The sequence below is a fragment of the Dipodomys spectabilis genome, unplaced genomic scaffold (genome assembly GCF_019054845.1).
Source record: "Dipodomys spectabilis isolate Male_0828 unplaced genomic scaffold, ASM1905484v1 ptg000756l, whole genome shotgun sequence".
NCBI lineage: Eukaryota > Metazoa > Chordata > Mammalia > Rodentia > Heteromyidae > Dipodomys > Dipodomys spectabilis.
Window position 1 is genome coordinate 63,989 of NW_024871433.1, and position 27,114 is coordinate 91,102.

The 27,114-nt window shown below is 47.4% G+C and overlaps 1 protein-coding gene across 6 annotated transcripts in view; it reads right to left on the reverse strand.

Moving 5' to 3' along the window:
- The window catches only part of Ehmt1 (euchromatic histone lysine methyltransferase 1), a 139,990-nt gene that overhangs the window by 10,902 nt on the left and 101,974 nt on the right, over positions 1-27,114 (reverse strand). For 5 of the 6 annotated variants that reach the window (XM_042672664.1, XM_042672662.1, XM_042672665.1 and 2 more), the window contains 7 exons: positions 20,349-20,471; positions 14,736-14,837; positions 13,879-13,983; positions 3,777-3,931; positions 2,796-2,963; positions 2,498-2,642; positions 1,791-1,868 (listed from right to left, as the gene is read on the reverse strand). In XM_042672664.1, the coding sequence (XP_042528598.1) occupies positions 1,791-1,868; positions 2,498-2,642; positions 2,796-2,963; positions 3,777-3,931; positions 13,879-13,983; positions 14,736-14,837; positions 20,349-20,471 (876 nt within the window). The remainder of the gene's footprint in view (positions 1-1,790; positions 1,869-2,497; positions 2,643-2,795; positions 2,964-3,776; positions 3,932-13,878; positions 13,984-14,735; positions 14,838-20,348; positions 20,472-27,114) is intronic. The other variant, XM_042672666.1, reaches the window with a different exon arrangement.

Genomic DNA, 27,114 nt, shown 5'->3' on the forward strand with positions numbered 1-27,114 from the left:
TTTTAAGATCTGCATTTGTGGTTTGATTGGGAGGTTTTACTAGGTGTTGTGTAGGTTCGAGGGTTTCTTTTTTTTTTTTTTTTGGTCAGTCGTGGGGCTTGAACTCTGGGCCTGGGCGCTGTCCCTCAGCTCTTCAGCTCAAGGCGAGCGCTCTACCACTTGAGCTACGGCGCCACTTCCGGTTTTCTGGTGGTTTATTGGAGATAGGAGTCTCACGGACTCTCCTGCCCCGGCTGGCTTTGAACCGAGATCCTCAGATCTCAGCCTCCTGAGTAGCTAGGATTACAGGCATGAGCCACCAGTGCCTGGCAGTTTGAGGGTTTCTTAACAGAGTTCTCTTTTGTTTGGTCCCATTGTCTTCCTAATACATCCGCTCTGACCTCTCAGGCTTTTGGGGGCTATGGGCACAGAATCCCCTTCCTCCAGGTCGTCAGGCTTCCTGATCTCTCCTATATTCTCAAATCCCCAAGTCTGGAGAACCCAGCCATCTCTCTTCTTCCTATACCTCAATGGTACAGGTGATGCGCTAGGACATGTGTACATGGACAGGACAGTGCACAGTGCACAGGTGCCTTCACCCAACAGTGGCTTTCCTCAGAGCATCCATGTCCCCAAAGGTGGACTGCACTCAGAACACAGCTGACACGTGCTAGTCCCACCCCACCTCCTAGTGTCCTACGGTCATTTTTTTATTTTATTTTTTGGCCAGTCTTGGGGCTTGAACTCAGGGCCTGGGCGCTTTCCCTGAACCTCTTCGTGCTCAAGGCTAGCGTTCTACCTCTTGAGACATAGTACCACCTCCAGCCTTTTCTGAGTAGTTTACTGGAGATAAGAGTCTCACGAGCTGGGCGCCGGTAGCTTACGCCTGTAACCCTAGCTACTCAGGAGGCTGAGATCTGCAGATCACAGTTCAAAGCCAGCCTGGGCAGGAAAATCTGTGAGACTCTTATTTCCAATAAACCACTAGAAAACTGGAAGTGGTGTTGTGATTCAAGCGGTAGAGCGCTTGCCTTGAGCTGAAGAGCTCAGGGACAGCATCCAGGCCCAGAGTTCAAGCCCCAAGACTGACCCCTCCCCCCAAAAAAAGACTTTCCTCCCCTGGCTGGCTTCAAAGCACAATACTCAGATCTCAGCCTCCTGAGTAGCTAGGATTATAGGTGCGAGCCACTGGCGCCCAACTCTTAGCCATTTTCTTTCTTCTTCTTCTTTTTTTTTGGGGGGGGGGGGGGGGGGCGGGGGGTTCCGGTTGTGGGCCTGAACTCTGGGCCTGGACGCTGTCCCTCAGCTCTTCAGCTCAAGGCTAGCGCTCTACCAATTGAGCCACAATGCCACTTCCGGCTTTTTTCTTTTTGCTTATGTGGTGCTGAGGAATCGAACCCAGGGCCTCAGGCATGCAAGGCAAGTGCTCTGCCACTGAGCCACCTTCCCAGCCCCCAGCTTAGCATCTTTGTCTTTCTGCTATTCACACTCTGCAGGCACAAGGGAGGACTCATCAAACACAAGTGACAAAGGGTTCCTCACATGGCTGTACCAGGTGACCACTCCACCACTGTCCAGGTGGGCTACAAAGTACACTGGCTTCAATCCCAGGAAGTCAAGAATCCACACCTCAGCCCAAAGACCACTTAGACCATTCACTCACTTCCAGCCTACTATACCCATTTTTCGCCTTGTGTCCACACCCAGCTGGCCTCCAGCTTCTTACTTAGAACCAGGAAGTGACTTGGATCCATTGACTCCCTCTGTAGAACTTACGACAGAAGTAGACATCAGCAAACTCGTAAGCTCACCTTGTTGTACCAGCAGCGCATGCTGAGCTGGCCGCACATGCAGGTGCTGGAGGAGCAGTCATCCACACACACGCAGTACTGGGGACAGAGCACACCGTGTGTCAGATGGGCTTTGCTCCTGCTGCTCCTTCTGCATGTCACCACCAAATGTGCAAACTCCCAGAAGGAAACTGAAGTTCACATGGGCTTTCTCAGGAATGTGGGGAAATGCTTGGGACAAACACTGACGAAATGCCAACGTCTATGGGGAAGGGGCAACAAACGGGAGGCCAGCAAGGCACAGCCCCCGAGGACACAAACAAGTCCCACGGAGCTTGAGGCCAGATACTTCAAGAGACAAGTGAGGAGGTGGAGCCCCACAAACCAACCAGAGGCCCACCAGGGTCCGTCCTGTGATCCCGGGGCTTTCCTACTAGCAGTCATAAGGACAGCCCTTAGGCTATATCTAATTTTAGCCAGGAAGAAAAGAAGAGGCACAAAAGCTGGCCAAGGAAAACTCGGTGCCACTCGGTCTGGCAAAGAGACCCTTGAAGCATGATAGGAGGGTCCAGTTCTGTGCCCAATGTGAGACTCAGCTCCTTTTCTTTCCTGGCAGGACTTTTCTCCTGGAGGCAAGTGCCGAGTTTCCTTGGGGAACTCCGCAGCCCTCTTCTTCCCCGAGGGGTGAGAAGGGCCCCACCCCGGCCCAGTGTCTCCTCCCTGCCAACCTGCAAGTGAGTGATGTTCCTGTCGATGCTCATGGGGGAGGTCACACAGTTCTGAGACACATATTTGTAGTTGGTAGGGCACGGCTCACTGTCCACAGCATTGACGCAGGGGATGGGGATGCGCTCGTAGCCACGAGCAATGTCTCTGCAAGGGAAAGAGAGGCCACCACGCTCACTGCTGCAGGCTCTCCAATTCAGCTGTGGACCGGAGCCCAGGTTCAGAAGAGTACTTCCCACACACTTCTAGCCCCTGTCAAGGACGTGCTGCAAAGCCCTTCTGGCCTGAGAACCTTCTCACCTGCTCATCGTCTTCTCAACAGCGACAGGCTTGTCCGGGGTTGCGTCCTGCAGCGCCTTGCTCATCTGCAGTGCACTCCACACCTGGGAATTGAGGCTGGCGCACTGCAGTGGAGTCTCTCCTTCCTTGTTTTTCAAAGTGACATCTGAATCCCGAGAAAGAAAGAGGCTAAAAGGAAAAATGGAGCCAACGAAACACAGTTCTGAATATAGGAGAGACTCAGAGCTGAATGTACAACGACACACTCGCCAGGGCAGAGTATCAGCAGACGGTGGCACCGCTGCCCAGGGCTCTAGTGCAGCCTCCCACCCCTCCCACATGCGCTGCAAGGCCTCATGGCTGCTAACCAGAAGGACATGTAACAACTAGGGATGCTACTACATTTTTCTTTCACCTTTGCCATTGAGAATAAAGGAGAATGACGATGGAGAAAAGACAACTTGTGATGCACAGGAAGGGCAGCCAAGCTTGCCCCCATCAGTTAAGCCCCAGTGGGCGAGAGTCTCACATACACTGCATGCAGTTCTCACACTACAAAAGCCACCTAGACCCTCGATTCCAACACAGCAACCATGGTCCTCCTGGTCCTTCCCTAGGGGCAGAGATGACACCGCCCTTACCCTCCCCAGCTGGAGTGTAAGGGCCTCATGGGAAGAAGACCGCTCATCTGAAAGAGCCTTGGATAGCCACCATCCGCCTCACCCTAAGTGGGAAACACCGAGAGCGAGTAGAGAGCCTCTGGGTAACTCCACAAGAACTGACTTACAGCCCAGCTCTCAGGTTGTCATGGTAATTTGCCCTAGCCTGAAGTAAGCCGTGGCTAGTATCAAATATGGCCTAGGAAAGGCACTTATTCACCTGTGGGGCACCAATGGTGCCTGTCCACTCCGCAGCAGAGCTGTTACAGGCCTACTATGGACACAACTGTTGGATATAACTGGCTTAGTAGTAGGGACCACATCAGGGCAGGGCTGCACTCACACAACACAGTCATAGCGGTTTTCCCTGGCTGCGATGTGTAGAGGCGAGTCTCCATGGATGTTCACGGCATGTAGGTCACACTTGGCGGCCAGCAATATCTCAGCTATGTCCACACAGCCAGAGAAGGCTGCCCAGTGCAGACAGATATTCTCCTCCTGGACAGATACAAATGAGAGTCCACGATCATTTTTAGTCAGGCACACATGCTGAACCAGTGGAAGCAAGTGCTATGCTCATGGCCTAAAGCTCAACTGCCCATTCCTGGCACAGTCCATTCAGCTTATCAGAAGGAGAAGAGACCTCCTATTTGTACTTCACAGCATTCTTTCTTTTTTATCTTACTTTGTGTTTTCATCTTAGAATAATATAATCACAGTGTACAGTATTTTTTAAAAAACAAAACGGGGCTGGGAAGGTGGCTCAGTGGTAGAGTGCTTGCCTCGCATGCACGAGGCCCTGGGTTTGATGCCTCAGCACCACATAAGCAGAAAAAAGCAGGAAGTGGCACTGTGGTTCAAGTACTAGGTTGCTTGCCTTGAGCTGAAGAGCTGAGGGACAGCCCCCAGGGATGGACAAACAAACAAACAGAATTATACTACCATAAACAGGAACATTTTCTCAACAAGTACAGACATAGTAAAAGCACTTTTTTGTTGTTGTTTATTTATTTTTTTGTCGGTTGTGGGGCTTGAACTCTGGGCCTGGGTATTGTCCCTGAGCTAGCCTGACTTGAGGAATTGTAACCTCTTTGAACAACTATTAATATCTATATATTTTTAAAAATAAGGCTCTTAGCTAGGTGCTGGTGGCTCACATCTGTAATCCAAGCTACTCAGGAGGCTGAGATCTGAGGATTGTAGTTCAAAGCCAATCCAGGCAAGAAAGTCTGTGGGACTCTTATCTCTAATTAGCCACCAGAAAATGGGAGTGGTAGAGAGCTTATGGACAGTGCCTAGTCCTGGAGTTCTAGCCCCATTACAGGCACACACAAAAATAAATTGGGTTGGGAATGTGGCTTAATGATAGAGTGCTTGCCTAGCATGCATGAAGCCCTGGGTTTGATTCCTCAGTACCACATACACAGAAAAGGCTGGAGTGCTGCTGTGGCTCAAGTGGCAGAGTGCTAACCTTGAGCAAAAGAAGCCCCGGGATAGTACTCAGGCCCCAAGTTCAAGCCCGAGGACTGGCAATAAGTAAAAAAATAAAAATAGAAGAATATATAAAAAGTTACTTTGAAGCCAAGCGCCAGTGGCTCATGCCTATAACCCTAGTTACCAAGTAGGCTGAGATCTGAGGATTACAGTCAAAGCTAGTCTTGGCCTTCAATTAAACCCTAAAGCCAGATGTGAAGCTGTGGATCAAATGGTAGAACACTAGCTTGAGCACAAAAGCTCACGTACAGTGAGTGCCAAGACCCTGAGATCTAGCGCGTATACACACATGTGCTTATGTGCGTGCGTGTGCATATGTGTGTGCCTGCGCGCGCACACAGAGTCCCTTTGAAAACCATAACAAGGGCTGGGAAGGTGGCTCAGTGGTAGAATGCTTGCTTGCCTCGCATGCATGAAGCCCTGGGTTTAATTACTTAGCACCACATAAACAGAAAAAGCCAGAAGTGGCACTGTGGCTTGAGTAGTAGAGCTTTAGCTTTGAGCTGAAGAACTGAGGAACAGTGTCCAGGCCCAGAGTTCAAGCCTCATGATGACAAAAAAACAAAAACAAAACCTCAACAATATTTTAATAAACTGAAGAAAAATTGGGAACGTATTTGTGCTGTGTGTGTGTATAGACATATATATACACATAGATTAGGATTTACAATTATACAGTGTTTATCAGAACACTAAAATTCTTAAACACTGCTGCTGTATGGAAATAATAAACATCATACATAAGAAAAGAAGAATAAACATAAATGAGAGAATGTTCAGTTTTATGATAGGCAAGAAACTAGCATTAAAACAAAGTATGCTTAATGTCTCTTAGACCAGACCAGAACAACCATTACTGACCAACAACCATTACCTTACCAACATCTGCCCCTCCTGCCCCCGGCACCGCCCGGCCGCAGCTTAACGCCGTCAGCTAGGCTCAAGCACAGCCTTCCACACGATGAAGCTAGGTTTGTCACTGGCACCGAGCACCGAGCCAATGTGTCATAATTCGCTCGACTTTATCTTTACTAAACGTATTTTCTACTTCTGGGTTTTCCTCCGCAATGTTATGCTAGTGAATTTTGTGTGTGTGTATGTGAGTCCTGAGGCTTGAACTCAGGGTCTGGGCACTGTCCCTGAGCTTTTGTGCTTGAGGTAAACACTCTACCACTTTGAGCTACAGTGCCACTACCAGTTTTCTGGTTGTATCTGGAGGTAAATCTCCTGTACTTTCTTGCCCAGGCTGGCTTTGAACTACAATACTCAGATCTCAGCCTCCTGAGTAGCTAGGATTATGGGTGTGAGCCATCAGAGCTCAGCTGCTAATGAATTATTTTTATCCTCTTCTCTTCTGACTTACTTCTCGAGGCTAACCCCTGGGAGGTGGATTACTAGTTATAAGATTCAAGCGTGCAGACTTACAGTGGCCTGCACTGTACTGGCAGACCACTGGGGCCTGCCTCCCCTCAGGAATCATTAGTAGTTTTCACAGTAACCATAGGCAAAGTCAACCCCAACCACCCACTTGGCCTCTGAGGTGCAGCTTGCCCCTGGCCCAAGTCTGCCCTCACTCTTCCTCTACGTGGTAAGTGAAGTGCTCAGCCACATCCTAGGGAACAATCCTGCAGCCACAGGGTTTATACTAGCTCATCTGCCACACTCCAGTGCTCTTGAACAAGAGGGCAGTCCCCCGTTCCTGATGTCTCCCTGAGTCAGCTCAGAGCACATTAGAAAAGATGGAGACAGAACAGAGAACAGTGACCCCGTCGCCCTCGCCCACAGACAGCTGCTGGCCCCAAGCACCAGCTTTCTATACACTAAAAGCAAATGCCTTTGAGTTGACCCCAATGTTTTCTGAAAATCCATAGCTTATCTCAGACTCTCTTTTCTAGTTGTTATTCTTGGTGGCTTTCAGCCCTCTAATTGCCTAGTTCCATCTCCCATGTATCTGCTTCCCCAAGGGCTTTTTCCTTCTACCTACATGAGAACGATGTGTAATTTTGTAGCCAAAATTCTATTTTTGATAGCTTCCCATTTCTGCTCAGTTTGAAGAGCTATGGTACTGGCCAGCAATGTTGCACACTCTCTCTTCCATGGTGAATGAGCAGAGTGAACAGAACAGTGTGAAAGGAGAGGAAATGGAACAGTACAGATCACCACATCAACTCCACATACCAGGCAAGAAGAAACAGCCAGGGAACTGGAGCTGCTCACTCCATTACACACAGGAACACAGACCGAGGATGGAATAGCAAAGGAAGCTCAGAGACCTGATGTTCCATCTGAACCACCACTAGCACACTATGGCCTGAGGCCGAGAAGAAAGCACCCAGCCGGATGGGAAGCACTGCCCGCGTGAAGGCCATGGGCTGGGTAGTATAGGAAGGACCTGCCACCGTGGAGACAGTAATTCCCGGCACTGATAACTGCCTGCCACCCACTCAAACAACCCAGTATGATTAGTGCTGGCCCTAAGAACTTCACTGAAATCTCACACCACACACACGCACACATGTGGGAGAGTGTATGCCAAGGCATACACAAAATTTTAAAAAGTTTGAAAGAAAAAGAGTATGTCTCACACAGAAGTCAAGGAGCAACAGTTGTCTCAAGTGTTGCAGTGAAGACTCTGTGGAAATAATATGCCTGTCACTAGGAGAAAACCCCTCACAAAGCATCTTTTGCTGGGTGCTGGTGCCTCATACCTGTAATCTAGCTACTCAGGAGGCTTCTGGTTCAAAGCCAGCCCGGGCAGAAAAGTCCATGAGACTCTTATCTCCAATTAACTACCAGAAAACTGGAAGTGGCACTGTGGCTCAAGTGGTAGAGCACTAGCCTTGAGCTGAAGAGCTGAGGGACAGCTCCCAGGCCCAGAGTTCAAGCCCCACAACCGACCAAAAAAAAAACAACACAAAACAAAACAACAAACAAAAACAAAAAACTGGAGGGAGAGGGTGCCAGGGACTCATGTCTGCAATCCTAGCCACATAGGAGGCTAAGATCTGAGAATCATGGTTCAAAGCCAGCCCAGACAGAAAAGTCTGTTAAAAAAAAAAAAATCCACCAGAAGTGGAGCTGGAGCAGAGAACCAACCTCAGATAAACTGCTAAGGGACAGTGCCCAGGCCCTGAGTTCAAGCCCTAGTACCCGGAGAGGAAGGACAAAACACAAACACTAGAAGGAAACTGGTCTCTTCTACAACACACGCCATCAAGACATTTGCAAAACTACACTGGGCCAGAAGCCCTGAATTTTAGATCTGGTCAAGAGGAAAGTGTGCTGTGCTCACAGAGAACAGATGACCAGCGTGGCAGAGGTGTAGTGTCGATCCAATGGAAAAGGGTAGCGGTTCCACCGCAGGGCTGGCAGAAACCCACATGTCTGACAGGACACTCATCCTCACATCACTCATAGAAACGCTGCCGGAATATGATAAAAATGCTGACCATCCATGTTCACTGACACACTGCTCACAACAGCCAAGACATAGGAAGAGCCCAAATGCCCTACAATAGATCAGTACCTACGCACAGTGGAATCTTACACAGCCATTAGAAAGAATAAAATAATGTCATTTGCAGGCAAATGGATGTAAGTAGAGAGAATCATGTGAAGTGAGGTAAACCAAGCTCAGAGAAACAAACAGTGCATGTTCTCTCTGATATGCAGAAAACAGATCTAAAAGACACTAGGATATGATAAATTATACCGGATTCTAGATACTCACACACAGTGAGACCAAAAGAGGAAACTCATAGGAGAGAAATACAAAGGTATACAATGCCTACCATGCCTCTTCATATTTACATAAAGTAATATATATGGAAGCAAGAAACCTCTCTTCTTATTTTCTTTTAAAAATTTTTGATGATTCTATCTCCTTTTCCTTATGTTTGGTGTAATCAGTGTATATTTTTAGGAAGGCTGGGGGAGGGTACAGAACTCAAGGAAAAAAGAGTAGAAAAGTACAGCAATAGAACTCACTAGGGGCTGGGAAGGTGGCTCAGTGGTAGAGCGCTTGCCTTGCATGCATGAGGCCCTGGGTTGGATTCCTCAGCACCACATAAGCAAAAAGAAAAAAGAAAAAAGCCAGAAGTGGCGCTGTGGCTCAAGTGGTAGAGCGCTAGCCTTGAGCTGAAGAGCTGAGGGACAGCGCCCAGGCCCAGAGTTCAGGCCCCATGACCGGACCCGAAAAAAAAAAAAAAAAATAGAACTCACTAGACACTGATGCAAGTGAACTATACAACTCCTAGAAGTAGGAGGGAGGAGAGAGGGAACAGAAGACACGTACAAAGGAAATGTACTCATTACCTGGCTCATGATATTATCCCTCTGTATACCACCTCTATAATAACAATGAAGTAAACTGATTTTTAAAGAAGTAACTCAAAACAGATATAAAACCTAAAACTACAAAACTACAGAAATATGGAAAAATATCTTCAATTAAGTAATGATTTCTTATATATAACATCCATGCAGGATACACACACATACACAAAAGATACACTATGCTTTATAAAAATTTCTGCTATCTACAAACACAGATTTATAAATCATATATATGATAAAAGCTTAGACCTTTTTTTCCTTTTTTTTTTTTTTTGGTTGTCAGTCCTGGGTTTGAACTCTGGGCCTGTGTGCTAAAGCAATCCTTGGATCTGTCTCCTAAGTAGCTAGGATTACAGATGTAAGCCACCAGCGCCTAGCCTGGACTTGTTTCTAAAATACAAAATGAACTCTCAAAACTCAAGAACAAAAGCCAGGTGCTAGTGATTCACACCTTGCTACTCAGGAGGCTGAGATTTGAGGACTGCAGTTCAGAGCCAACCCAGACAGGAAAGTGTATGAGATTTTTTTTTTTTTTTTGGTCTGGTGTTGGTCCGGTACTGGGGCCTGAACTGTGGGCCTGGGAGCCCTCAGCTCTTCAGCTCAAGGCTAGCGCTCTACCACTTGAGCCACAGTGCCACTTCCAGCTTTTTTTTTTCTTTTTGCTTATGTGGTGCTGAGGAATCGAACCCAGGGCCTCAGGCATGCAGGGCAAGCGCACTACCACTGAGCCACCTTCCCAACTCATGTATGAGATTATCTCCAAATAAATACCAAAAAGCTGTTGCTCAAGTGGTAGAGTACTAGTCTTGAGTGAAAAAACTTAGGGACAGCAGCACCCAGGCCCTGAGTTCAAGCCCCAGGATAAGGGACAAGAAAACTAATCACCCAATTAAAGACAAGATACGGCTGAGTGCCAGTAGCTTATGCATATAATACAAGCAACTTAGGAGGCTAAGATCTGAGGTTGTAGTTCAAAGACAGCCTAGGCAGGACATTTCTCAGCTAACCATACAAAAACTGAAAGTGGAGCTATGGCTCAATTAGTAGAGCACTAACTTTGAACAAAACAAGCTCGACAGTGCCCAAGCCCCAGGACTAGCACACACGCACACACACGCATGAGCATGCACACGCACACACACACATGAGCATGCACACACACACACGCACACACACGCATGAGCATGCACACGCACACATACGCATGAGCATGCACACACACACACGCATGAGCATGCACACGCGCACATGCACACACGCACACACACGCATGAGCATGCACACGCACACACGCACACACATGCATGAGCATGCACACACACACATGAGCATGCACACACACACGCACACACACGCATGAGCATGCACACACACATGCATGAGCATGCACACGCACACACACGCATGAGCATGCACACACACACACGCACACACACACACGCACGTACACACACCATGGATTTGAAAGCATATTGATAGCAAATAAGCCCATAAAAGGATAAATTAGTTGTAATTTATAATAATCACCTTTATAATAAAAATTTAAAAGGGAGGGGGGGGAGATAGACACTAACAAGTGAAAATTAAGCACAATGAGGATTAAAACCACAATGAGATACTTACCTCTGTAAGTTCTCAACACAAGATTAAAATTTAAAAGACCAACTTACCATACCCAGGCACTAGGCTCCAATTTTTCCAATAAAATGTTAAATTTTCAAGTCATTCATAAGGGTAACTCCTTCTAGCATTCCTGGTCTTAACTTGCTATGTGCAGTAAGTGTAACATTTTCAACTGTGTAACTCCACATTCCTCTTGTTTTTTTACTTTTCAAATCAGAATTATAAAAAATGTGATGTAAAGTCAGGCACTGGTGGCTCACACCTGTAATCCTACCTACTCAGGAGGCTGAGCTCTGAGGATTGCGGTTCAAAGCCAGCCCGGGGACAAAAGTCTGTAAGACTCTTATCTCCAGAAAACTGGAAATGGCACTGTGACTCAAGTGGTAGAGCGCTAGCCATGAACTGAAGAGCTGAGGGACAGTGCCCAGGCCCAGAGTTCAAGCCCCATGACCGACCACAAAAACAAAAAGTGATATAAGGTTGTGCCTACCAGTAATGAGAATACACATGTCAAATACTTAGATGTTAATGGGCATTAAGACTAGTTAAAAACACAAGTATCTCCATGTCCTTCTCATAAGTACACTTGGAACTGATGATGGCACTATTTTTATGGTTTGTCAAATGCAATGAGCCTGGTACCAACTTGTGTCTGAAATAGTCTCAAATGCCTTTTCTTTCACTTTTGTAAGAATGAAAGTTTCAAGGTTTAAGAATATACTCTAGGGCTGGGAAGGTGGCTCAGTAGTAGAGTGCTTGCCTTGCATGCATGAGGCCCTGGGTTCGATTCCTCAACACCATATAAGCAAAAAGAAAAAAGCTGGAAGTGGCACTGTGGCTCAAGTGGTAGAGCGCTAGCCTTGAGCTGAAGAACTGAGGGACAGCTCCCAGGCCCAGAATTCAAGCCCTACAACTGGGACCCCCCACCCTCCCCCCCAAAAAAAACAAAAAAAAATAATGTACACTCTGACTGTAAAGTTCTTCTTGTCAAAATAAAAGGTTCACATTGTTAAGAAAAATAAAAAGATTGACTTACTAAGTGTTAAGGAGAATGTGAAGGAATCAGAACTCTCAAATAAAAGAAATGCTACTCCTCACAGTAAGTGAGGCACACATATTGATGACTTGGTCCATTTACTACTAGGGGCTCACCAGGGGAACTAGAGGCAGGAATGTTCAGAGCAACCCGCAAGTTCACCAACAGAGGGGAGTAGATGGCCACACAGCACAATGGAACTCCAGGCACAAAGGATCCATCTTTGGTGTGAGACAGCAACATGGCCTGAGGGTTACATGTCTACTTAGATAAAACTAGCCTATGTGGTCAGCTCCACAGTGAAATAAAGTTGGAGGGAGCTGACGGGCACAGGCTAGGAAGGAGGAGGATGGAGCTTCACAGTGGGTAACAAGTTACCATCGTCACTGTATTGCCAGTCTCTGTCGGAACTCACCCAAATGTGTGTTGTTGGTGTAGTCTGCAGCTACATATCAACAGAGTGAATGAAATACCATTGTTGAAACCATTCCATGTTTGTGGGAAGGGGCAGGCACTACCACCAGAGCACTACGAGGCAGTAAACAGAGCAGATGGTAAGGACTGTATGAGGAGTGTGCAGAAGGAACCCACTGGGGACTGCACAGGCAGTGGATGACCCCAAAGGCTAGTGTATCCAAGCTGTGAGTCTTCCGCTGACACTGCTGCAGGTAATGCTTGGCGGGGGGGGGGGGGGGGGGGGGGGGGGGGGTCTCCAGGTCATTGGGAGGAGGACTGTGATCCCTTCCCCTTCCTTCTCTTCTCTTTCTTCTCCAGAACACAAGGAGAACAGTTCTGCTCCAACTGATGTACTGCCCACACCCTATTCCCAGGTCTAAAAGTAATAGACTCAACCCATGGATTGGAGCCTCCAAAACAAAGAGCAAAAAAAAATAAGCCTCCCCTCATATTACTCTGATTATACACATACTTGCCACAGTAGCATGGTTAACAGCACACAGGGACCATCCTTCAGTATCACACCCACCTGGAGGCCATGAATACACCAGCTCCTGAGCAGCCTCAGCCACTTCATCCTGTTTCTCTGTTCCTCCTTCTCCTGCCAGATATTCCTCTTTCCTTGCTACCTTTCACCCCACTGCCTTCCACTCCTAGGTCCTGCTCTTTCCACGAGGATGTGTAGCACACCCTACGCAGTGCTGGGCAATGAGAAACAGATGAGTAAGGTGGACACACTGCTGAGGCTGTAGACCAGGCCATGGCAGCCCTAGCAGTGGCCCCATGCTGAATACAGGGAGCTACCTTGGTTTCTAGGGCAAATGAAAACTCACACACTCAGCAGAGCCTGACAAGTACCCTGTGCCTGTCTTGCATGCTGAGGCTGCCTACCTGGACCTGGACGTGAAGCTGAGCAGTGCTCTTTCAGAAATTATGTACACTTCCTTTTCGGAAGAGAAAAAGGCAGGGCTAAGATTTGAACTCAAACTTTGCACTTGACAGGCAGGCAGGTAGGTGCTCTACCACTTGCCCTTATTATGCTCTAGCTATGTTTCAGATAGAGTCTCAAAAATGTAGTAACTTAAGTCACAGTGTGTTCAATTTTCTTTCTTTTCGAAGGCAGCTACTACAGCAGAACAGTATAACAGGGGCCCAGTGCAAGGTTTAATCCTAGCAACCTTCCTGCACTTCTCTTCAAGCCAGTCAGGAACACAGGTCAGCACTGGGGAGGGCAGGTAACATGCAAGGAGCACTACAGCTCCTGCAAAGGAGCCAAACCTACAGAGACCCTGCAACTCTGTTTACATTCAGCACCAGGTAGCCATAGGACTCTACAGAGGTTAGTAAGCCACAGACAGCAAGAGGTCAGAACTGCTTCAAGGCACTAGGGCTTTATTCTAGAACAAAGGAACTTCAGAAGGAGATGCTCCAGAGGCCAGGCATTCCAGCCTCTCTCAGGACGCCATGTCCCTAAGGGTCACCACTTGAATGAGAGACTCACATTGTCCCGGATGTTGATATCGGAGCCCTTGGACAGCAGCAACTTCACCAGCTCCACATGCTTGTATTCAGTAGCCCAGATCATAGGTGTCCAGCCGCCATCATCCTAAGTGCAAGAGACAAGCACTGCACACAACTGGCTCAGGACCTTAGAGCACTGTCCCAGGTACCTCTTAAGTGGGGAGCCAGCACCAGTTTCACCCCACCAGAGGTACAGCATGTCTGCACTAACCCATCTCCTTACTTTAGCTAACACCGTTGGCAAGATACTCTGCAACCCCAACCAACCCAGAGATCACCAACAATGAGGCCGGTGGGGAGTGTGGACACATTATTCATTCTGTTCCATGGAAACAGATGTCAGGCCTGGAGATGGACATTGTTGCCTTTTCCTGAAAACCAAGTGCCTGCTGGTCTGTAAGACCATGTCCTGGGTAGATTCCTTTAGACCAGAAAAGGACCCTTTTCAGGAGTGAGTGTCGTGCTGCCACTCCCGAGTCTGGCAGTGGAGAACAACCTCCTCCCCAACACCTCCAAAAGGCTCCTTACACCCACATCTGCATGTCTTTAGGGTACACGACTACAGGCAGCATTAGCCCGGCAGGCAGGGAAGCCTGGGTGCCATGGTCAAGAGATGCCTTACTTAGAGGTGACATCTGAACAAGGCCCGAGGGAGAGGGAGTCCCAATAAATACCATGGAGACAACTGCCAGCCAGGCAGCCTGGAGTCACCCTGCAGAGCAAGTGGACAGACAGGGGATGAGGCCTTAAGCATCAGAGCTGGCCACAAGTAAATGGGACATGGTGGCATAAGGCAGAACAAGGTGATGGGTCTGTTACACAAGGGCACGGCTTTACCTGACAGTTGACATCCATCTGTCCATTAGAAAGCAGATACTGAACCACATCATAGTGGCCTTTCTTGGCAGCCAAGTGCAAACACGTGGAGCCCTCTGCATCCTATAACACAAACACTGTTCAGTCCAGAGAAAACACTTGTGACTCAGCCCTCAGTGTAAGCCACAGAGAATTCACGCTCCCAACACAAGGGAGGTGACATCAATAACCCACCTGACTAAGGAACCCCGATGGAGGAACAACTGGATCCTGTTCTGAGATCCCATGAGCCAAATGGCACTGCCAAGACCCAAGCCCTTGGACCCCAACAAGGTAGCAGCCCTAACACTCCCTCACATACACACCTGTAGCTGCACCAGTGGTGAGAACCCCACTCAGTCCCACCTACCCTACAGAGCCTGTGTGTAGTGGCAGTCCCACCAGGAACCGTTTCTACTGCTGGCTGCTCCTTCTGAGCCCTCTGAAAGCTACCAGTGGTCACAGGGGACAGTGAAAACAGAGCAGATGTCTCAGTAATAGTCATCCAGATGCTAAAGAGTTCAAAATAATAAAAAGGTGAAAAGAGCAGCAAACAGAGCAAAGACCCATGTCTACCTCTGCCTGTTTCTATTTCTTTTGGCTGCTGGCGCACTACAGATATCACACAAGTCAAATCATCTCAGATTAAAAAAAACTCCCAGGAACAGGGCCAACCATGAAGCTCCAGGGCAATGGGCGGGCCAGCAATGTCCAACTCCATATGCCAGGAGCCTGAGCATACCAGGCTGGCATTGTGCTCAATTCACTGCATTGATCACAAGGACCATGTGGACATACTCTGCTGCACTCCTACAGGTCCCTTTTTATTTGGTCCCACATCTGCCTTTGTACTGACCTTATTTCTTCATTAATTTCTCTATCCCTTTTCTACTTCGGAGACAAAATCCCAGACTAGCACATATTATTAAACATGCATTTTTCAGGTGCTGATGGCTCACTCCTGTAATTCTAGCTACTCAGGAGGCTGAGAACTGAGGACTGTGGTTCAAAGCCAGCCCGGGCAGGAACGTCCTTAAGATTCTTATCTCCAATTAACTGCCTGAAAAGTGGAAGCAGCGCTGTGGCTCAAGTGGTAGAGCACTCTTTTTGAGCTGAAGAGCTCAGAAACAGTGCCCAGGCCCAGAGTTCAAGTCCAAAAACAAAACAAAAAAAAGATACTGGGCGATTGCTGCAGGTTCTAAAGACTGCAGTAGCATGTGTGGCAGAGGCATTGAGAGATAAACAAACATGGCTTCATTGTGCTGAGATGCTTGCTCCAGAGAGGTATAACACAGAAGCCCAGGCATGAAGAAAGGCAGCCTCACTGGGCCTGGGTCTGAGGGTACTTCAGCCAAGGGAACTCCATGGAGGTAAGATCTGAATGTGGCAAAGGGCAGGCCTCAGTCAGGGAGAAGCCGTCAACTGTGTACAGCTATGACACAACTCCTCAAGTACATGCTCATGCCACACACATCTGAAGGACATCACACAAGGTACCCTGTCCCTTTGATCTTCCTTCCCAGAGGTCATATTCCTTAATGTCACTTGCACAATTTCCAGTAATTACGGCACACTACAGGTCTTTTTGCAGCTGTTTAGTTCAACATAATACCGTTGAAATTAATCTTTGTAGATAATGTGTAATACTCATTCACTGCATTTAACTGAGGAAAAATTATTTCTAGGTTTTATATTCATGACTATGGAACATACAATTTTCTCTGACTTTTTAAATTTTTTGCTACTGAAAAATGTACTCTGGGGGGCTGGGAAGGTGGTTCAGTGGTAGAGTACCTGCCTTGCATGAATGAGGCCCTGGGTTCGATTCCTCAGCACCACATAAGCAAAAAGAAAAAAAAGCTGGAAGTGGCACTGTGGCTCAAGTGGTAGAGTGCTAGCCTTGAGCTGAAGAGCTGAGGGACAGCGCCCAGGCCCAGAGTTCAGGCCCACAACTGGACGCCGCCCCCCCCCCCCCCCCGGCATCCCCTCTCCCAAAAAAGAACTCAAGGAAAAAAAAAAAATTTTTTTTTAAAAAATGTACTCTGGGGCTGGAAGGTGGCTCAGTGGTAGAGTGCTTGCCTTGCATACATGAGGCCCTGGGTTCGATTCCTCAGCATCACATAAGCAAAAAGAAAAAAGCTGGAAGTGGCACTGTGGCTCAAGTGGTAGAGGGCTAGCCTTGAGCTGAAGAGCTGAGGGACAGCGCCCAGGCTCAGTGTTCAGGCCCCACAACCGGACCCCCCCCCCCCCCAAAAAAAATGTACTCTGTCGGGCCATGTCTTACAATCTTCGCTACTCAGAGAGGCTGAACTCTGAAGATGAAGCTCAAATCTAGCCTGGGTAGGAACGTGCAAGCCACTAACCATCCAAAAAAAGCCAGAAGTGGAGCTGTGGCTCAAGAAGAAAGCCAGTCTCTTGAGTGAAAAACTTGAGCCAGCGCCCAGGCCCTGGGTTCAAGTCCCATCCCCAAATCCACATCTCAGTACCTCCCTCTTCTATGACAGGGTAGGTCATGTGAGAAGTCAGCTTTCTTGCCATGACAGGCTGCTGCCCTGATGCCTGCACTCCATCTGCCAGTCTATGTTCCTGAAGCTCTATGCCTTGTTGGTGATTTCAAGAACACCTTGCAATTTTATTTTATTATTATTTTTTTTGTGGATCATGGGGCCTAAACTCTGGACCTGGATGCTGTCTCTCAGCTCTTCAGCCCAAGGCTAGCGCTCTACAACTTGAGCCACAGCGCTACTTCCCTTTTTTTTCTGCTTTTGTGGCGCTGAGGAATTGAACTCAGGGCCTCATGCATGCGAGGCAAGCACTCTACCACTGAGCCACCTTCCCAGCTCCTCTCACATTATTTTTAAAGGATACTTTATCTAGGGTAACCTTTTCTCCTTAGGTCTCTTTCTTTTGGCAAAAAGAGCTCTTCCTCCAAGCGTATGGCCCACCATTACAGGTTGGAAGTTAGCAGTGTGTTATAGTGGTATTCTTTTGGTGTCCACAGTGGTGTTAGGATTTTCTTTTATTATTGGTTTTCAACAGTTTTAGCATGATATATTTAGATGTGGTACTCTTTCCATTTATTTTGCTGAAGTTTTGCTGAGTCGCTTAACTCTGTAGGTTGCAGTTCTTCTCCAACATGTTTCTACTTTTGTGTTTGTTTTGTTTTTTGATGCCAGTCTTGTGGCCTGAACTCAGGATCCAGGCACTGCTTCTGAGCATTTCTGCTCAGGCTAGCACTCTACCACTTGAGGCACACCTCCACTTCTGGCTTTTTTGGAAGTTAACTGGAGATAAGAGTCTCATGGACTCTCCAACCTAGGTTTGCTTTGAACTGAGATCCTCAGACCTCAGCCTCCTGAGTACTAGGATTATAGGTGTGAATCTCTTGCCTGGCTATCTTATCTTTACGAGGCTTCAGTCACACATGTTGGTCATTCTGATGTTGACCTGTATTTTTTCCTTCATATTGAATAATTTTTTTTTTGGGGGGGGGGGCGGTCAGTCGTGGGGCTTGAACTCTGGGCTTGGCCGTTGTCCCTGTGTTCTTCGGCTCAAGGCAAGCGCTCTACCACTTGAGCCACAGAGACACTTCCAGTTTTCTAGTGGTTTATTGAAGATAAGAGACTCACGGACTTTCCTGCCCAGGCTGGCTTTGAACCTCGATCCTATCTCAGCATCTTGAGTAGTTAGGATTACAGGCGTGAGCCACCAGCGCCCAGCAATATTGAATAATTTCTATGGAGCTATCTCCAACCCTTCTTTCTTTTACTAAGCCTCTAAGTTCTTCTACCTTGCGTCCTTTTTTCATAACTACAAACAAAAACTCTACAACACTAAGCTATAATGTCCCTTTCTCTCAGCATCTGGTAACCTCTATCCCATGCTCAATTTCTAGATTTGCCTATTCTAGGCACTTCATGTAAGCTCAGTGTATAGTATTTGTCCTTCTGTGTAGCTTTGTTCACAGGAGGAACTCAAGTTTCATCCTGTCAATACTTGGTTGCCAAATAACATCCAATTATATAGATGGACCACACCTCTCTTGCTTGCTGGTAAACACTTAGACCGTTCCTTTTTTTCTAACTATTGTGAGCTGTGTTACAATAAATACTGCTTCTTAAAGATCTGTTTGTGTCTATTTTTTCTTTGTACATACACATAGAAGTGGAATCACTGAATCCATAGTAATTCTATTTTTAATTATTTGAGAAACTACCAAATTGTTTTGGCATAGTGCATACATCAATTTATGCTCTCAATAGCCATCCATAAAGATTCCATTTCTCTACATCCTAACACTCATTTTCAAGGTTTTTAGGGACTAGCCTTCTCATGACTAACCACAATCATTTTCTCATCTGTTGATTGGCTATTTGTGTATCTTCTTTCAAAAAAGGTCAGTTCAAACCCCTTGCCATTTTTTTTTTTTTTTGGGGGGGGGGGTTGTTTTATATTTTGTTTTGTTTCTTGAGTTTTTTTGTTATTTTTGGTATTCACTTAAACTCAGGGTACTTGAGCTATATACCTCTACTTTCAGCTTTTTGTTGGTTAACTAGAAAGGGTCTCTTAGATTTGCCTGCCAAAGGTTGATTTCAAACCTTGATCCTCAGCTCTTAGCCTCCTCAGTAACTATAATTACAGGTGGAAGCCAAAGACACATAGCCCTTTGCCAATTTTTTAGTTACTTTTTTTTATTATTGTTTTTTTGTGCCAGTCCTGAGGCTTGAACTCAGGGCCTGGGCACAAGTTCCTGAACTTTTTGCTTAAGGCTAGTGCTCTACCACTTGAGTCACAGCTCTACTCCAAGCTTTTTGATGGTTAACTGGAAGTGAGAGTCACAGAGATTTTCCTGCCCAGTGAACCACAATGCTTTTATCTCAGCCTCCGGAGTAGCTAGTGTTACAGGTGTGCGCTATCAATGCCCAGCTTGGATTCTAATTCATTTAATTACATTTGTTATTTAGTTGTTAATACTTCTTTATATATTCTGGATAGAAACTATCAAATACAGGATCTGCAGACATTTACATCTACGGGTTGTCTTTTCACTCTCTTGATAGTGTCCTATGATGCACAGAAGTTCATCTATTTTTTCTTTTTTCATCTGTACTTTTGGTGTCATATCTAAAAAATCACAGTCAAAAGTTAATGTCATGAGACTATTACTACTTTGCTGAACTAGTTTATTAGCTTTAACAATACTTTTGGATCCTGTAGGTTTTTTTCACATATAAAATCATATCATCTATAAACTAAAGCATGTCTTCTTCCTTTTTTTCCAATTTTTTGTCTCTTTTCTTACCTCACTGCTCCAGACAAATGGAAAAAGCAAGCTAGAAACCTCTGAAGAGCAAACTCCTCATTAATGATTTTTCTATTACAAGCAAAACAGACTCAATACTCACTAGGGATCTTTAGTAATAAAACAGGTTGCCAAGTAAAGGGAAGAAGCAACTTCGATGCACACTAGATAAATGTCTGAGGCCTCCTAACTCCTGAAAGTGTTCCAGGAAAGAACTGTGCCCTATTGATCTTTCTGAGAAATACCTATACACGATACAGGAGTATGAACCTGATAAGAGGGAAATAGGCTACCTTGGGATCCACCTGTGCCCCGGCTTTGATGAGGTACTTCACTGCATCCAGGTGGTTGTTTTCTGCAGCCTCCATCAGTGGAGTCCTCTGGTCTTCTGAACAGGTGTCAATATTTGCACCCGCCTAGTAAAAGTAGGACAATTTAGATATGTAGGAGAGCAGTACTGTAGATGCTTCTCCACTAGAAAAAAAAAAGAGTTTTAAGGAGTTATATTCAACTATGTTTGAACTTCAAAAACTGCATTCAAGACACATTTATTCTATTACTATCAAGCCCTAGTTTAAACAGTATCTTTACTAAATTTTAATTCCTAAAATAATCTGAAAAAAAGTTCACTGCACAGTATTGGGGGAGCACCTTTAGAAATAAAAACACATTCTAATCTAACCAAAAACTCAGAGGGGCTTCGGGGGAGGGGGAAGGGATACGAAGAGCTCTCAGGCTCATTGGTTTGTCTGTCTCTCCAAATGTTTTACTATTTTTTTTCCCCAAACTCAAAAATAAAAGCTAGTTTCCAGTCATATGAGTTTTAAAGCAATTTATAATTTTTCTAATAAAGTAAGATAGTGGACTAGCAAGTACATACAAACAAAGCCCTAGTTTGATGTAAGCTGTGGCCAAGAGCAAGTTAGTCACCATAGCTGAGACTTCTCCACAGGGAATATACCATTCTAGTTTCTTAGATAACAGTTAATGGTTTATAAAGCAAATATTTCCTAAATGATAAAGTGAATATATATCTATGTATTTGCTGTCAGCAATTATAAAACACAAGTAACACAATAAACAGGGAATGTTTAAGTAGGTCTAGAATGGGGTCCATGAGGGGCCAGCTGCACATAAAGGCTATGATATGTGCTAAAACTGAGACCATTTCCAGAGTTGAGCTTCATGGGCTAGAAATGCAGGACCATAGGGTAGGGACTAAAAATCAAAATGACCAGAACACTGAGGCAGAAATGCAGTAGAGGAAACAAGGTTGATTCTAAATACAAAACTTCAAACCCAGGATTGGGATGTCTGGTAAAATAAATCCAGAACTCTATAGCAGCTAATCTTAACAATGTGTGTGTACTCTGTATATACTGCTTTGCCCTTCAAACACCTATCCTCCACACACACACACACACACACACACACACACACACACACACACACACACACACACACACACACACACACACACACACAGATACTAGCATGAAAGATCACTCTTACAAAGGTACAATAAACATGTACAAGGACTGCACCGAGACTAAGTAACCAAGGGAAATGGAGGGAAATGGAGGGCAGCACCACGGATAGAGGGCGAGGCTGCTGGCAGGATGGAGCTGGTGTGAGCAGAGCCTTTAAAGTGGAGGTGGGAGGATACATGACTTTTCTGAGGGCTTTACTGAGAACCACAGTCCACCTTGAGAACAGTTTATTTGACCTTGGAGCCTGCTAGCTCAAGCTCCACGTACAAGCAAAGTTCCTTCACAAACACACAGCAACCTATCAGCAATGCTCATGGCTCTAAAAAACAAACATCTAAGAACAATGAGACAATAAAAAAAAGACAGAACCCAAAGGAGGCACATCAGGTGACTAATCAGACTGACAGTTGGGACAATACAAAAGAAGGCTTCTACTGACGTGGTCCCACTACACATGCACAAGGGAGGGAGGGTACAGACAAATAAAGATCTGGATGCAGCAGGCTGAGTCTGTTCTAAAACGGGCATGACCAATCCTCACCATGGGGGAGGACCCAGCACTGAGAAAACATACTTCTTCACAGCCTCACAATTTTACCATGGACTACCACCAAGAGTGACAGAAGAGGGAAAGAGCAGACAAAGGAAGACATAGGTGTCCAAAGTCATTCCCAAGGTTGAGTGCAGTTCCACTGCCAACCTACCACATACCACACACAAAGAAGAAAACCTCAGCAAGTGCTGGCCCCACAGCTGCCGGGGAGGGACCCCCATCAGCTCAAGGCTAGTGGACAGGGCAGTTCAGCCATAATGGTGGTGCTAGGATCAATCCTTAGCGCCTCTCAGCCCACAAGTCAGAACTCTGGATGTCTACAACACTGGCAAAGAAATGGAGCTGAGTCCAGAACAATATCTGAGAAGTATACCACATTGGTTTCCATTCAGGCTGCCCAGAACAGCGACCCTGAACACAACATGTGAAATGCAGACAACACGCAGGAGCACAATACTCCTCCATGTAATGGTCACTTCAAATCTAAACAGTGCGCCGGGTGCCAGAGGCTCACGCCTGTAATCCTAGATACTCAGGAGGCTGAGATCAGAGGATCGCAATTCAAAGCCAGCCTGGGCAGGAAAGTCCATGAGACTCTATCTCCAATTAACCACCAGAAAACCAGAAATGGTGCTGTGGCTCGAGTGGGAGAGTGCTCACCTAGAACAAAGTTCAGGGACAGTGCCCAGGCCCAGAGTTCAAACCCCACAACAAACAAACAAACAAACAAACAAACAATAAATAAATAAAAATCCCAACAGCACAACACATGGCAAGGCCCAAATGTAATGATATTTGAAGGTGGGGAATGGGGGGGGGGGGGGGGGGACGGGGTTAGTAAAATAAGGAAGCTCTCGCTCCAGGGAGGCCTCCCAGTGATGGCTGAAAGTAGACAAACATCAAAATGTTCTGAATTGGTCCCTAACCCAGTGCAGGGTATTCAGTTAAAACCAAGCAAGCCCAGAATCAGCCTGGTCAGGAGAGCCTGACACGGGTCTCCTTGGTCTTTGCAGAAGCTTCTGGCCAGAGCTTAAATGCTAAAACCATTACACCCTAGGATTCAGAGAAGACTAGAAATAAGCCTATTTTGTTCCTAGGAAACCCTGGAGAAACTACTTAGGTTTTGGGAGGAAGAAACACATACACACAGGCACAGGCACAGGCACAGGCACAGGCACAGGCACAGACTCAGGCATAGACACAGACACAGACACAGACACGGACACAGACTCAGACACAGACTCAGACACAGACACAGACACAGACACAGACACAGGCACAGGCACAGACACAGACTCAGACACAGACACAGACTCAGGCACAGGCACAGACTCAGACACAGACACAGACTCAGACACAGACTCAGACACAGACACAGACTCAGGCACAGACTCAGACACAGACACAGACTCAGGCACAAGCACAGACACAGACTCAGGCACAGACACAGACACAGACTCAGGCACAGATTCAGACACAGACACAGACTCAGACACAGACTCAAACAGACTCAGACACAGACTCAGACACAGACTCAGACACAGACACAGACTTAGGCACAGGCACAGACACAGACTCAGGCACAGACACAGACTCAGACACAGACTCAGACACAGACTCAGACACAGACTCAGACACAGACACAGACTCAGGCACAAGCACAGACACAGACTCAGGCACAGACACAGACTCAGGCACAGACACAGACACAGACACAGACTCAGGCACAGACACAGACACAGACACAGACTCAGGCACAGACACAGACACAGACACAGACACAGGCACAGACACAGACACAGACACAGACACAGACACAGGCACAGACACAGACACAGGCACAGACACAGACTCAGACTCAGGCACAGACACAGACACAGACACAGGCACAGACACAGACACAGACTCAGACTCAGGCACCGGCACAGACACAGACTCAGACACAGGCACAGACTCAGACACAGGCACAGGCACAGACACAGACACAGACAAAGACACAGACTCAGACACAGACTCAGACTCAGACTCAGACTCAGACACAGACACACAGACACAGACAAAGACTCAGACACAGGCACAGACTCAGACACAGGCACAGGCACAGGCACAGACACAGACACAGACTCAGACTCAGACACAGGCACAGGCACAGACACAGACACAGACACAGACACAGACACAGACACAGACTCAGACTCAGACACAGGCACAGGCACAGACACAGACACAGACTCAGACTCAGACACAGGCACAGGCACAGACACAGACACAGACACAGACACAGACTCAGACACAGACACAGGCACAGGCACAGGCACAGGCACAGACACAGACACAGACACAGACTCAGACACAGGCACAGACACAGACTCAGACTCAGACTCAGACACAGACTCAGACACAGACACAGACACAGACACAGACTCAGACACAGACACAGGCACAGGCACAGACACAGGCACAGACACAGACTCAGACTCAGGCACAGACACAGACACAGACACAGACACAGACTCAGACTCAGACTCAGACTCAGACACAGACACAGACTCAGACACAGGCACAGGCACAGACTCAGGCACAGACACAGACTCAGACTCAGACTCAGACACAGACTCAGACACAGACACAGACACAGACACAGACTCAGACACAGACACAGGCACAGGCACAGACACAGGCACAGACACAGACACAGACTCAGACACAGACACAGACACAGGCACAGACACAGACACAGACTCAGACTCAGACTCAGACACAGACACAGACTCAGACACAGGCACAGGCACAGACTCAGGCACAGACACAGACACAGGCACAGACTCAGACACAGGCACAGACTCAGACTCAGACTCAGACACAGACACAGACACAGACTCAGGCACAGGCACAGACACAGACACAGACTCAGGCACCGGCACAGACACAGACTCATACTCAGACACAGACACAGACACAGCACAGACACAGACACAGACACAGACACAGACACAGACTCAGGCACAGACACAGACACAGACTCAGACACAGACACAGACTCAGGCACAGGCACAGACTCAGACACAGACTCAGGCACAGACACAGACTCAGACTCAGGCACAGACACAGACACAGACACAGACACAGACACAGACTCAGACACAGACACAGGCACAGACACAGGCACAGACTCAGACACAGACACAGACACAGGCACAGACTCAGACACAGACACAGACTCAGGCACAAGCACAGACACAGACTCAGGCACAGACACAGACTCAGGCACCGGCACAGACACAGACTCAGACTCAGACACAGACACAGACACAGACTCAGACACAGACACAGACACAGGCACAGACACAGACACAGGCACAGACACAGACTCAGACACAGACACAGACACAGGCACAGACACAGACACAGACTCAGACACAGACACAGACTCAGACACAGACACAGACACAGACACAGACTCAGACACAGACACAGACACAGGCACAGACACAGACACAGACTCAGACACAGACACAGGCACAGACACAGGCACAGACACAGACTCAGACTCAGACACAGACTCATACTCAGACACAGACACAGACTCAGACACAGACACAGACACAGACACAGGTACAGACACAGGCTCAGACTCAGGCACAGACACAGGCACAGGCACAGACTCAGACACAGACACAGACTCAGGCACCGGCACAGACACAGACACAGACTCAGACTCAGACACAGACACAGACACAGACTCAGGCACAGGCACAGACACAGACTCAGGCACCGGCACAGACACAGACTCATACTCAGACACAGACACAGACACAGCACAGACACAGACACAGACACAGACACAGACACAGACTCAGGCACAGACACAGGCACAGACTCAGGCACAGACACAGACTCAGACACAGACACAGACACAGGCACAGACACAGGCACAGGCACAGACACAGACTCAGACTCAGGCACAGACACAGGCACAGGCACAGACTCAGACACAGACTCAGACACAGACACAGACTCAGACACAGGCACAGACACAGGCACAGACACAGACACAGACACAGACACAGACACAGACACAGACACAGACTCAGGCACCGGCACAGGCACAGACACAGACACAGACACAGACACAGACTCAGGCACAGACACAGACACAGGCACAGACTCAGACTCAGGCACAGACACAGACACAGGCACAGACACAGACACAGACACAGGCACAGACACAGACTCAGGCACAGACACAGGCACAGACTCAGGCACAGACACAGACTCAGACACAGACACAGACACAGACACAGGCACAGACACAGACACAGACACAGACTCAGGCACCGGCACAGACACAGACTCAGACTCAGACTCAGACACAGGCACAGTCACAGGCACAGACACAGACTCAGACTCAGACACAGACACAGACACAGACACAGACTCAGACACAGGCACAGACTCAGACACAGACACAGACACAGGCACAGACACAGACACAGACACAGACTCAGGCACCGGCACAGACACAGACTCAGGCACCGGCACAGACACAGACTCAGACTCAGACTCAGGCACAGACACAGGCACAGACACAGACACAGACACAGACACAGACTCAGGCACAGACACAGGCACAGACTCAGGCACAGACACAGACTCAGACACAGACTCAGACTCAGACACAGACACAAACCTTCTAAGATTGGCAATGGAAATTCTACAGGTAAGAACCTAGCCCTAATGCCAGCTTGAGAAGTAAGCTGTAGCAAGTTGGTCAGACCCCAAACAAACCTATGCAAAGGTTATAAAGAACTCCTTTATACAAAGGGGTCCTCCTTCTACTTGTCTGTTCATTGGTTCCTAGGATTAGCCTCAGAAAAGACACACAACTTCCCAGATGCCAGGGAGTCATTAGTGAGAACAGTATCTCTTGGACCTGGGTGACGTCTGCAATCCTTGTTCCACAGGGCACAAGTTCCTCCCCAGTATTCGTCTCTATACATCCTGCAATGATGTGCA